Below are 13,469 nucleotides of genomic sequence, written 5' to 3' on the forward strand. Positions count from 1 at the left end.
GAAAACAGAGATACCCTCAACATGTCCAAGCACCATCTTCTCAACAATGAGCTTAAGAATGAGTAAAAACCAAACAAATCTAAGTGGCACAATATCCAAACTTTGATTCCCCTGGATATTCATCCTGCATTATCTGGATTTTGACTGTCGCACTGGTGCTTGGAGTAGTGGGCAAACACTACACTTGAAAGAAATATACCTAATGTTTGAGGACTCGTTATGTGCTAAAGTCTTTACGTGAATAGTCTCATTTCATCCTAACTACCTTATGGGCAGGTACTATTTCTATCCCTATTTTACAGATGAGGAAACTAAGGCTCAAACGGGTTAAGTGGTTTATTAAGAGGATTTCTTACTAGTCCTATGAGGACACCACCCACCCTAAATCAGAGCCTGAGAGGCCAACGGGTTCCACTGGGAATGTTTACAGGAATGTGTCCTGTGAATCATAACAAATACACAAATGTAAGATTTTAAAAATAATACGGCACATATATTTTGAGTGTTGTATGAGCATTATTTTTAAATTCTCAAGCCAAATCTAAAGAAATGGTTTGTGTGGGCTGGGTGCCGTGGATCACACCTGTTATCCCAGCACTTTGGGAGGCCGAGGCTGGCGGATCACAAGGTCAGGAGATCGAGACCATCCTGGTTAACAAGGTGAAACCCTGTCTCTAGTAAAAATATAAAAATAAAATTAGCCGGGCGTGGTGGCAGGCGCCTGTAGTCCCAGCTACTTGGGTGGCTGAGGCAGGAGAATGGCGTGAACCCGGGAGGCAGAGCTTGCAGTGAGCCGAGATCATGCCACTGCACTCCAGCCTGGGCGACAGAGCAAGACTCCGTCTCAAAAAAAAAAAAAAAAAAAGAAAAGAAAAAAATATGGTTTGTGTGATGATAAACGGGATCTTAAAATATGTTTGTGCATACCCTAGCATCTGTGCATGGAGTTTGGGGGTTCAATTCATTGCTATTGCCTGAAACATTTTTAAAATAAGTGTTGGAAAGTTTCATGTAATGTATTTTTCTTGATAATACTTACTTGACTATTTCACTAGGAGAGAGATGAAAAGGAAGGGTTGGTCCTTCTACTCTGATTTGATTTGAGCCTGGAAAGATGTTTTAAGAGCAGTTTCTGGCCGGGCACGGTGGCTCACAACTGTAATCCCAGCACTCTGAGAGGCCAAGGCAGGTGGATCACCTGAGGTCAGGAGTTCGAAGCCACCCTGGCCAACATGGTGAAACCCCATCTCTACTAAAAACACAAAAATTAGCTGGGCATGGTGGTGTGTGCCTGTAATTCTAGCTACTTGGGAGGATGAGGCAGGAGAATCGCTTGAACCTGGGAGGCAGAGGTTGCAGTGAGCCAAAATCACACCACCGCATTCCAGACTAGGTGACAAAGTGAGACTCCATCTTAAAAAAAGAAAAAAGAAAAAAGAGCAGTTTCTATTGTTCAGTCTATCCTCGTGTTTCACACCAGGAAAAGAAGTGGGAGAATCAAGAATTTATTACTTCTAAAGTCTTATAAGATAGGCCAAGATATATAAATATTTCCTAGCAAAACAGTACGACCTGCACTACCACTGCTTCTAGATACTAACAAATGACAGGTTACTCTGAAACCGTACTGTACAGTTTAAAATGCATTTCACACATTCAGCTTATTTCATCCTCACTGCCATGGGAGCAGGTATTTTTATCCCTAGTTTATAGAGGAGAAAACTGCTTATGGCAAGTTAAATAGCTTACAGGAGACCACATTAATACAGGGTAATGACTACTTTTAACATTTTGATGTATTTCCAACCTGTCATTTTTCAGTAAATGTAATTTTCCTTTATAAAAGATTAAAGTTAAACAATTTTGCATCTTGATTTTTCACCATTAGTTTTTCCTCATATCATTAAAAATTCTTTGAAGACATGATTTTTAATGGCTGCATACTATTCTAAGTTGAATATGTATCAATTTATTTTGTCATTTTCTAACTGTTAGGCATTTAAATAGCTTCCCATTTTTTGTTGTTATAAATAATGCTGAGATAAACATCCCTGAACAAACATCTCATCTACTTAAAAAAGTCTCCTCTGAATTACTGAAAAACTAAGTTAGGCTGATCTTCACTTACTTTTTTTTTTTGAGACGGAGTCTTGCTCTATGACCCAGGCTGGAGTGCAGTGGCATGATCTCGGCTCACTGCAACCTCTGCCTCCCGTGTTCAAGCGATTCTCCTGCCTCAGCCTCCTGAGTAGCTGGGATTACAGGTGTCCGCCACCATGCTGGGCTAATTTTTGTATTTTTAGTAGTAATTTTGTAATTTTGTATTTCACCATGTTGTCCAAGCTGGTCTCGAACTCCTGACCTCAGGTGATCTGCCCGCTTCAGCCTTCCAAAGTGCTGGGATTACAGATGTGAGCCACCACGCCAGCCTCACTTACATTTTAAATGTGAAAACTAAGTTTTACTTTCATTTTTCCTTTAGTTAAATCATTGACATATTATCACCAGGACTGTTTGTTCAGATGATGTCACCTTTGAAACTGCTGTGCCTACTAAAGGAACGGACATTAGGTCATTGAACCAAGAAACTAGAATTTGTTGGGTAAAACCTTTCGCATCTCAGGCAATTTTTGCAGCTATGGATGGGATTTGTACTCCTCAGGGATGAGATGTGCTTGAAAGCACACTGCTGTCTACCTACTGCCATTACCTGTAAGTTGCTCCACTCCACCTTCCATGCTGTTTTGGGAGGAGGGTGAAAGAAAGGGAAGGCAAGTTTACTGGAATCAAATCAGTTTCTTACAGTCCTATTTGTTCTTCCAGTCCTATTTGTTCTTCCAGTCTTTCACTCATGTAATGAATATTTGTTGAGTGTTTTTGACGTTGTGACTTGTAATTTAGGAATCTAACAACAGACTAGGTTGTAAACTCTTTGATCTGGAAGCACTGTAAATTATCATGAGGAGGTTATGGAACACAGCATATCCCAAAGTTACTTGACTATGGAACGCTTTTATTTTCTTTGAACACTTATGAATCATCTCCCACAACTGCATTCCACAGAACATAGGTTAAAGGAAAAGGCTAAAAGGCATCTAACAAACTCTATATCCATTTAATTTTTTTCTCCAAATAGAATCATTTAAATGAAATCCTTTTAAAATTAGTAATAGATAATTTCTTAATGCAATTAATTTATAGATAAGAAGCCACCAGCTGACATGATCTCTTAAGGTGAAATAACAAAGGCAATACCATTAAGATTAGAAGCTTGATATGAATGCCTACTTCCTGGTATTACGAAATATGGAACAAAAGGGGAGACAAAGTAATCATGAAGGTAACTGACACAGTTATCGATCTAGAAAACCTAAGAGAATCTACTGACAAGCTGTCAGAATAACTTCTTGAGTCAAATGACCAGATATAAAACAAAAATGCACAACTCAGTAGCTTCCTTACATATCAGCAATATCCCGCCAAAAAAATTAGAGAAATAAAAAGCCCATTCACAAGAGCAACTGGGCACAAAATACCTAATACATTAATAAGAGCTCCATAGGACCTGTATGAGTAAATCAATGACTTTTCCAAGAAGGTCTGCATCAAAGCAATGGTGAGCTGCTGCTTGGGAAGAGCAAATACAAAAATGTAACTTAGAGACAGAATGCAGTTCCGGTACAAATAGGTCCCAGTGGGAATTTTTTGTTTGTTTGTTTTGAAGAACCTAACTAAGAATGTTCTTCTCAAAGAATGACGGAAAATGAGAACTGATAGCATTTGGAAAATAAAGAGTAATGAGCACAGAAGGGTCTTGAGCTAAAATTATTAAAAAGTATTTCAAAGTGACAATATTTAGGATGGTATGGCGCTGGCATAAGAATTTACAAACAGAATAACAAGAGACAAAGGTCCTAACAGACCCAATATAGTATTTAATAACTTAGCATATGAGGAAGCCTCATGTGACAGCAGAAAAAGGTAGAATTATTTAATAATAGTGTTAGAAAATGACAAAAGACAAAAAAAAAAAAACCCACAACAAATATAAATGAGACAGATTTTACTTCCAGATGGGTTAAAAAGATAAATATTTAAAAAGTAATCCTATTTTAAAAATAGGCAGGGCACAATGGCTCACGTCTGTAATCCCAGCCCTTTGGGAAGCCAAAGCGGGCAGATCATTCGAGGTCAGGAGCTCGAGACCACCCTGGCTAATAAGGCAAAACCCTGTCTCTACTAAAAAATACAAAAATTAGCTGGGCATGGTGGCTCAGGCCTATAATCCCAGCTACTTGGGAGGCTGAGGCATGAGAATCACTTGAACTGGAAGGTGGAGGTTGCAGTGAGCCGAGGTCGTGCTATTGCACTCCAGCCTGGGTGACAGAGTGAGACTGTCTCAAAGAAAAAAAGAATACGAGTGAAAATTTCCCGAGTCTTAAGATAAACAAGGATTGTCTAACCAAAAAATAAAAGATGTGATAAAAGAGGAAAAATTGTTAGATTTGATCACAAATATTAAATATATCTGTATAGAAAAATTATTACAAAAATTATAAGGCAAATTTTAAACTGGAAAAACACTTTTACAGTTGTGACAAAGGATTGATATCTGTTATTGCGAAAAACACTTAAATTTATTTATAAGAACAAGACCAATACTTCAAATGAAAATTGGACAAAGTTCACAGACAATTCACAAAGTAATACAGACCACTATATATTTTATAAGTTCAACATCACTAGTAAGAAATAAGCCAATTAAAACAATTCTGTCCTGACTGAGTGCCCCATGGCTCACACCTACAATCCCAGCACTTTGGACTTTGGGAGGCCGAGGTGTGAGGATTGCTTGATCCCAGGAGTTTGAGACCAGCCTAGACAGTACAGTGAGATCCCATCTCTACAAAAAATAAAAAAATTGGCTGGGTGTGGTGGTGCAATGTACCTGTAGTCCCAGCTACTCCAGAGGCTGAGGTGGAAGGATTGCTTGAGCCCAGGAGTTTGAGGCTGCAGTGAGCTATGATGGCATCACTACACTCCAGCCTGGGCAACAGAGCAAGATCCTATCTAAAAAAATATTTTTTTCCTATCAAATTCATTGTAATTAGTTTTACTGGCAGTTTGGTGAATTACTGATCCTCATATTTCTGGTGGGAGTCTAACTTGGAATAACTTTCCTAAAAAAGGATAGATACATAGATTTAGGAATATATATAAATCTGAAAAAAATATATACATACATATTTTTTTTAGACAAGGCCTCACTCCGTTGCCCAGACCAGAGTTCAGTGGTGCAATCTCGGCTCACTGCAGCCTCAACCACCTGGGCTCAAGTGATCCTCCCACCTCAGCCTTCCAGGTAACTGGGACTACAGGCGTGTACCACCATGTCCAGCTAAGTCTTGTATTTTTTGTAGAGATGGGGTTCAGCATGTTGCCCAGGCTGATCTCGAACTCCTGGAGTCAAGTGATTTGTCTACCTTTGCCTCCCAAAGTGCTGGGATTACAGGTGTGAGCTGCTGCGCCCAGCCTATTATCTATATTTTTTGAGACACTAATTTATGTTTAGGCTATTCTAAGAAAAAAACTAGAAATAGAAAGATTTATGGCCAAAAATGTTCGGTTCATTGCAACATTACTTGTAACAGCATAAAAACAGAAACAACCTAAATGTTCCAACCTGTACTATAGATTATGATGCAGTCATTGAAGTTATTTCTGAAGACTATATAATGACATAAGAAAATGCTCATCATATCATATTAAGCAAAAAGGAATCCCATTTATTAAATTATATTTATATAATCCTCAGTTTTGTAAGCACGACTTCTATGTCTTCTTCTAAGTCACTGAGAGAAATGTTAACAGATGGAGTTTGGAAGGGATGGAAGGTTCAGGAAAGTCAGCCTCCCTTTTCTGGGTTGAGGCTAACCCTCTTCCATTCCTCCGTTAACTGAAACTTCATCTAACAATGGTTCCCAAATGTTTCCGAGGGGAGGGTGCATAAGAATTACTGTGAGAGATGGTTTAGAAAAACAAAAACAGATTTTAGAGCCTGACCCACCGAGATTTCAACTCAGGAGGTCTGAGGTGGGGCCCTGGAATCCATGTCAAAAGGCCTCCAACTGATTCTGATGCATCGCCACGTATAGAAAGAACCACGGCCTTCTGGTGTGAGGTTTTGAACAGTATACTGAACACCTTTTATAAGACAGCTTCTGAATGTGAGTTAGGGAAGATAACGTCAGGATGGAAAAAGCCTTCCCCTCCTATCTTTCTCCAAGTACTCCGTTGCTGCTTGTCAGGTGGATGATGTGACGACTGGCCCAGTTGCTGGCCTGCAGTGCCTCCCTGCTTGGACTGCAGCTGCCAGTGCATCCCCGCCCGCCCTCGCCCCCCACCCCCTCGCTTGCCCTGCAGTTCCCTGCCCTGCTCTTCAGGGCTTTTGCTCCAAGTCTTGTCTCCTCTGTGTCTTCTGAGATGCCAGCTGCTCTCTCTCTCCGGCTTCCCTTCCATCCACTTTTCATTCTGCTGAGGTTGTGCTCGTCTTTACCCAAACCCCCGTGATGCCTGTGCCCAGGCCTCCTTCCCCCAGGCCCAGCTGCTGAGAATTTGACGCCTCACATCCCACTCATTCCTCAACCCGCGCCATCTGGCTTCCTTCACCACCACTCACAGGCACACCTCTTGGTAAGGTCACCTGGCTCCTAAAGGCTAATGCACTGGTTCTGCTTCAGTCCTTTTCCTGGAAGCATCTGACACTACTGACCACCACCTCTCTCCCTGGCTTTTGTGGGGGTCATCATCGCATCCCCTTTTTTCTTGGTAGCAGCATCCTCAGGAGCTGCCTTCCCCAGCTCTCAGGCCACGTGGTTGGGGCTGACCTCCCCACTCCCCACGTCGCATTCCCCTGCCCCTAGGGATTGGTTCAGGGATGGGCATATGGCCAGGGTCAAACCAATGAGACTCAAGCCTGAGACTTTTACTGGGGCTGCTGAGTCAGCAGAATTCGAGCTGGAAATGGAGGTGGCCACCTGCCCGCCCCTGAGAAGGAACCCAACATGAGGAGGGCTGCAGAGCCGACAGAGTCCTGGTGTGTCTCCTGCAGTCCTGGGCCAAGCCTGAAGCTGGCACATCCTGGTCTGATGGGTTTCATGAAAACGTTCTTATCTTTTTATCTAAGCTATCTTTGGTTGGATTTCTGTCACTTGCAACCTAAAGAGCTCTGAGACAGCGCTGAGCCACTACCCTCCCAGGCAATTACCCACCTCTTTGGTACTTTCTCCCCAGGGTCTCCACAAGCTCTGCTTCCTCTCACTTAGAGTCCTGTGCAAGGACTTCTATTTCCCAGATGTTGGCTACTAAATGCTGACACTCCCAAGTCAATAGACCAGCCCAGATATCCCCCTGAGCTCCAGACCCATGTCTCACCCATCATGGACATCGCCACCTTGGTGTCCACTCAAACATGTCAGGTCCAAATCTAAACTTATCATTAGGCCCCATCCTTCCTCTTCTTGGATCCCCATCTCAGTGAATGGCTCTACTCCCCAGTTACCCCAGAAACTGGGGCCTCATGGCTGACACCTCCCCACCCTCACTCCCTGGCCCTCTTTGGGCAGCTGATTCTCTGCTCATTCCTCAGGGCTCAGCTTTTAGGTTGCAATCTCAGGAAGGCCTTCTTTTCCAACCCGCTAGCCCGAATGAGGGGACCCTCCTATGCCCCAGCCACCCTGTGTTTCTAGTGTCACAGCCCTTGTCACTCAGAGCTGTGGCCTGTTGACTCTTTTCTGTGATGGCTGGCCCCAACCCTGAAATCAATATCATTTGACTAAATGAACACTAGCATCTGTAGGTGTGATCTTATATTGTATATTAAAAATATAGTCTAATTTTCTAAAAAATTTAAAATATCTCAATATTTTAGAGAGATCTGTAAAGGGTAGAGTATTTGGGACAGAAGATTGATTTTCAGGATCCCCAGTACCTGGATAAGTGGGAGAACCACTAAATAGGACCCAAAGTTTTTCTGTGTGAGATTTTATTTTTAAAGAAAAGACGAACCAGGCTGCCTATTAGTGAATGCCTTCACTTCCCTTTTCCTTAATTACTGAGTCTGGAAACTTATCAAGGGAATGAAGCAGGCCTTTGTTCCTATTCAGAATCCATTTCCCCTCTTTTTTGAAAATGAGAACATCTGCCTGCTTCCAGTTTTCCAATACTTTCCATATTCTTCACAATTTCTTAAAAGTCACCAAATACAGTTCTTTGAGCAGAACTGCAAGTTCTTTCATCCATGTGTCCGGCCAGAGATTTCCTGAGCCTCGCCTGTGGCAGGCCCTAGGAGAGTTCCTCAGTCTGTTGGTTCTATTCCCCTCTTGAACACAGCTGGGCTCCCTTCTGCCATCTCTGGGGCATTTTCTTTGAGGACATTGAGGAAGCTGAGTAGTTCTGCTTTCTGTTAATATTGCAGCAAGAGCCCAAGCAGTGGGCTGATCACTTCCTGATTCTTGTTCTTGTTCTAATCATACCTTAAAAGGCTTTTTAATGTCCAAGGCATTTTTACCCTCTCAGCACACTCCAGCTTCTTGATCCTTCATGCCATCCATAAACCTTGTCTGCATCCTTGCACGTGTACCCCTGCCCCTTTTTTCCCCCTATTTAACACTATAGTTAAATGTTAATATTTAAAGTTTTTAAACACAATTATGGTATCAAGCATTTTATTAAAAATTTTTATCATACTTTGATTTTACCAACTTGAGTGTTATGAACAATGAACATGTTTATACACTGACAAGATTACTAGTGGAAACATATAGGGATTGTGGGATGGTTACTTTCACTCCCTTTTCCCTCATCTTTACTCCTTTTTTTTTTTTTTTTTTTTTTAGAGATGGGGTCTCACTATGTTGCCTAGGGTGGTCTTGAACTCCTGAGCTCAAGCAATCCACCTGCCTCAGCCTCCTAAAGTGTTAGGACTCCAGGTGTGAGCCACCGCACCCGGCCCCTCATCTTTACTCTTTAGTTCCTTTGCCCTTGGGTTCTTTTAGCTTATTTCTACTTTGTTTTCTTTCTGGCATCCATTTCTATTTTAAATTATTACACATACATACAGAAATGACTTGGCTGGTGCTAGGTGCAGAATCATGAAAATTAAATAAATCATAGGACGCTGAGTGTTGAAAGACTGAATTGTTTTGGTTTTTTATTGAGATATAATTCACATGCCAGAAAATTTATTCGTTTACAGGGTGCCCTCTGGTTTTTAGTATATTCACAGAGTTGTGCAACCAGTATCATTATCCAATTTCTGAACATTTTCATCACATCAAAGAGAAACCCCATGCCCACTAACAGTCATTCTCTGTTTCGTTTGCATGTGGCTATCCAGTTGTCCTAGCACCATTTGTTGAACTATGGTTTCCCCCATTGTTCTAATAGTTTTTAAGTGGTTTCTTAGGATTCTCTACACAGAAGATCATGTCATCTGCAAAGAGTTTTACTTTTTTCTCTCAAGCCTAGGAGTCTTTTATTTCTTTTCTTGCCTTATTTCCCTGCTCTCTACCCTTTTAAAGCCTATATAGCTTCTTGAGTGACTTCCCTCTTTTTTCCTCATTAGAATAAGTTTTCTGGGGAGAGGGGACAGAGCATAGGAAGGGAGAAAGTGGAGCTCTTAAAAATGTGTAGTTTGGGGCCGGGTGCGGTGGCTCACGCCTGTAATCCCAGCACTTTGGGAGGCCAAGGCGGGCGTCTTTTATTGCCCAATCACTAGAAGCAAACAACCCAGATCACCTGAGGTTGGGAGTTTGATACCAGCCTGACCAACATGGAAAAACCCCGTCTCTACTAAAAATACAAAATTAGCCGGGTGTGGTGGCCCGTGCCTGTAATCCCAGCTACTCGGGAGGCTGAGGCAGGAGAATCTCTTGAACCTGGGAGGGGGAGGTTGCCGTGAGCCAAGATTGTGCCATGGCACTCCAGCCTGAGCCACAAAAGCAAAACTCTGTCTCAAAAAAAAAAAAAAAAAAAAAAAAGTGTAGTTCGAATTCACTTCAAATGGACTTCATACTTTTTCAGTGGAAATGTCTTCCTTCACGGCACCTGGGCCCAGGGATTTTCTGGAGGAATCTTTGAAATCTGTTCTCCTCAAGTTTTGGACACAAGCCTGGCTAAGCTCCATATCCACGCGTCCTCGGCTAGTACAGAGTCTAAGATGACATGGTCACTTTTCCCCGTGCCCATCTCCCCTCCTTCTCTGGCCAATTCTTCATTGCCAGTCAAAGGTAGAAGAGCCAACAGCAATAAGAGAAGCTTCCCACCAGGTCAGCACAGGTTCTGTGTCATCAGTGACCTCTTGGAATGTGCAGGAAGCCAGGGAGATAAGAATCTATGGCTATGTAGATTAGGTACACCCTACAGCCAAGTAGGAGCTTCTAGTGCCCAGTCTCTAGAAGCAAACAACCCAGACCACTAACCAGGCTCTAACTAAGGCAGGATCCAGGATGCTCAGCACCCTGGGCCAACCCTTCCGCTCAAGATGAATCCACAGTTCATTTTGAGTGTCTGGGGCGATATTTAATTCCAAGTGCACAAGTCTCCAGGGTAGCTGCCCTTTCGTTTGGGGATTTCCTCCCGGGTGCTAAATCACTTCCTCCTAGCTCCAATCTGAAAAGCAATTCAGGTCTCCTGTGGCCTCACCAAGCTTCCTGCCCACACTGATTTTCTTCTAACCTCATTGGTCTACCTTGTGTACATCGCCTAACAACAAAGTCACTTAGCTCGAGGAAAGCCTCAAGAACAAATGACTTCCTACTAAGGTGATTCTTCCCTCACCCTAGGGTGGCCCACAGCTCCAGCACCTACTGAGAGGTGGCCAGTTTGGATGAGGTAGCTGCCAGGCATCAAATCTCAGAACGCTTCATAAAACTGTGCTTAGCTATTCCACAAATTTCTCCAAATAATGAAACAGACAAAAGAGTGAGAATATAATGAGAGAGAAATCTGGAAAAATACAAAAGATAAATTCATGTTCCTGTGAGTTGTGTTCATGTTCCTGTGAGTTGATAATCAGGCTGGCTAGCTATCCAGTCTATGGGAGCAGAGAGAGGGCTGTATTATCTCCAGGTTGGCACAGCATCTAGCAGGTGCTCCCTGATGACAGCTGGGCACAAGGATCTCACAGCACAGACAAACAGGAGGAAATGCCTAGGGTGCGAGGACATGCCACCACTAAATTACAAAAATATATGCCCTTCTTCTTTGTATGTTTCAGCAGTACCACTTCCCATTCTTGTACCACTTGGCCATAACACTATTATCTCAAGTACCTGAAAACTAACTGAGACCTTAAATGTGACATTCGTTTGTCATCTTTCAAGATGCCAGTTACTGTAATACAGCTACGGTTCATTTTGAGTGTTTGGGTGACATATTTAATTCTATTTTTGTCTTGTTCATAAGCACCAAATAAAGCAATTTTGAAATTACTTTCTTTGGGTCTTCCTTCACACTCAGTTTAATTGTCTAGAACGTCATTTCAATACACACTATATTTGTTTTGAGGAATTCATTCGCAGTGTATCTGGAGGCCTGGATTTAACATATTTCCTGTAGTGACAGCTACTCTATTTGTAGGAACTATTTAGGTCACTGGAGTGGAGAAAAAGAGGTCGCTACTTAACAGAAATGGCATGTATCCAAATATAGATGCAGTTTTCTGAACACCTGTTGAACATCAAATGATGAAGAGATCGTTACAATTTCCAACACCCTGGACCAAAACCTTAAATGATCAGCGCTTGGTTTCAACTGACACACGGCTTAAGTCGGAAAAACGAGTTCTTACCAAAAAAAGTGAGTCTAAATATGCTGGTTGCTTTCGAAATAAAACAGGTGATTAACAAAGCAATCTGTTTCCGTCTAAATTATTTCCCAGCAAAAGTCACTTCTGATGAAACTATATGATTTGAACCACAGGGCATGCACAGTGATTTTGTGCTTTCAGAAACACGGTAAGCACGACAAATATTTTCAGTTGTCAAGGGTGAGCGAGGAGGGGATGACCCACCTAAGAAATGGAAACTAACAAATAGGAATATGACACTCCCCCTTAGTTCCACAGGCTGGTGCGGCTGCTACACGCAGCTCACTTCCTACGGCCAGCTAAAGGCTGTGCACGAACGGAACCTGTGCACGAACGGAACGAAGGCGGCCTCTTTATCTCCTCCCCACAACACTGTGGGGTGGCACGTAAAGACCTCAAGGGAAGGGGACCAGGGCTATACCCTCTCCTGCTGCCATTCATTTGTTCAAGAAATAGTTGAACAAATGAATAGTTGAACAAACTCTCCAACTAGGACTCTGTAGCCCATTCGGATACTCCACGCCTTTCCCCCTATTTCCATCCCTAGGCGTCACTCCCTCTTCAAGAAGATGCTGATTATGGCTCGCGCCCCCTCCCTCCCTTGGACCCTCTGGCCAGGGCGACCGGACACGGCCAGCGGGAGCAACGCCTTCCGAACCGCAAGGAAGGAGGTCTCGGAGGGCGCAGGGCGCGGGTTCGCGGGACTCTCCAGCGCGCGGGGCTGGCGAGCAGGGGCGGGGCCGAGGGCAAAGGGCGCCAAGCTCCGGGAGGGGTCCCCGAGGTCGCGCCGGCGGGGAGGGGCAGCAGCGGGAGGCGGCCGACCGCGGCGCACACGTGGGGAGGGCGGAGCGGGGCGGGAGCCGAGTGAGGGGCGGCGGCGGTACCTGATGAAGGTGGTCTTGCCGGTGCTGTACTGGCCCACCAGCAGGATCATGGGCTTGTTCTCGAAGTCGGCGTCCTCCAGCGCAGGCGAGTGGAATTCGTGGAAGCGGTACGCCTCCTCCAACGGCAGCACCTTGCGCAGGTAGAGCGAGCGTAGCCCGCCCGTCACCGTCTGCACCGCGTCAGCGCCGCCCGCGCGTTCGCGCCCGCCCGCCTGCCGCCCCATCCAGCTGAACATCCTGCCGCCAGTCCACGCTCGGGTGGGACCCTGCTCCGGGTTCGACCCTACCCGGCTCGCACTGAGCCGCCCTAGCCCCGCCGGCCGCCGCCCGAACCCGGCCCCGCCTTGTGCTGCCACAGCCAATCTTCGGCCGCCACGTCACGCGCGCTCGCTCACTATTCACAAGCGCTCTCTCAGGTCCTTCCTGATTGGATCTCTGCCAGGGAGGGCTGAAGGCGTCAGCCAATGGAGAGGAGGTTCTTAATGAATTATTGATGACGGAGTCAGTCTGGAGGACTGGGCGGGGAGTTGGTGTCTCCCCGGCCGGGTGGCACTGACCGGTCATACCCAGGGCCCCTTTCTGGTTGCCGGAGCCCCACCTCTGGCCAGGTGGCGTCGGCTTCCGGGTAAATCTGAGCTACCCAAAGCGAGCCTCCGGAGGCTGCTCCATCTCCTGGAACGTTTACTCATTCAGGCCTCTGGACGTCGATACTGGGG

The 13,469-nt window shown here is 44.5% G+C and overlaps 1 protein-coding gene across 2 annotated transcripts in view; it reads right to left on the reverse strand.

Moving 5' to 3' along the window:
* EHD4 (EH domain containing 4) overlaps positions 1-13,096 on the reverse strand; it is a 76,240-nt gene extending 63,144 nt beyond the window's left edge. For both annotated transcript variants that reach the window (XR_002728151.3, XM_023198356.3), the window contains exon 1: positions 12,754-13,096. Coding sequence is in view for 1 of the 2 variants with exons in the window: in XM_023198356.3 (XP_023054124.1) it covers positions 12,754-12,989 (236 nt within the window). In the remaining variant the exon portion in view is untranslated. The remainder of the gene's footprint in view (positions 1-12,753) is intronic.
* Between the last annotated feature and the right edge of the window lie 373 nt (positions 13,097-13,469).

This window comes from Piliocolobus tephrosceles, chromosome 6 (assembly GCF_002776525.5).
Source record: "Piliocolobus tephrosceles isolate RC106 chromosome 6, ASM277652v3, whole genome shotgun sequence".
Taxonomy (NCBI): Eukaryota; Metazoa; Chordata; class Mammalia; order Primates; family Cercopithecidae; genus Piliocolobus; species Piliocolobus tephrosceles.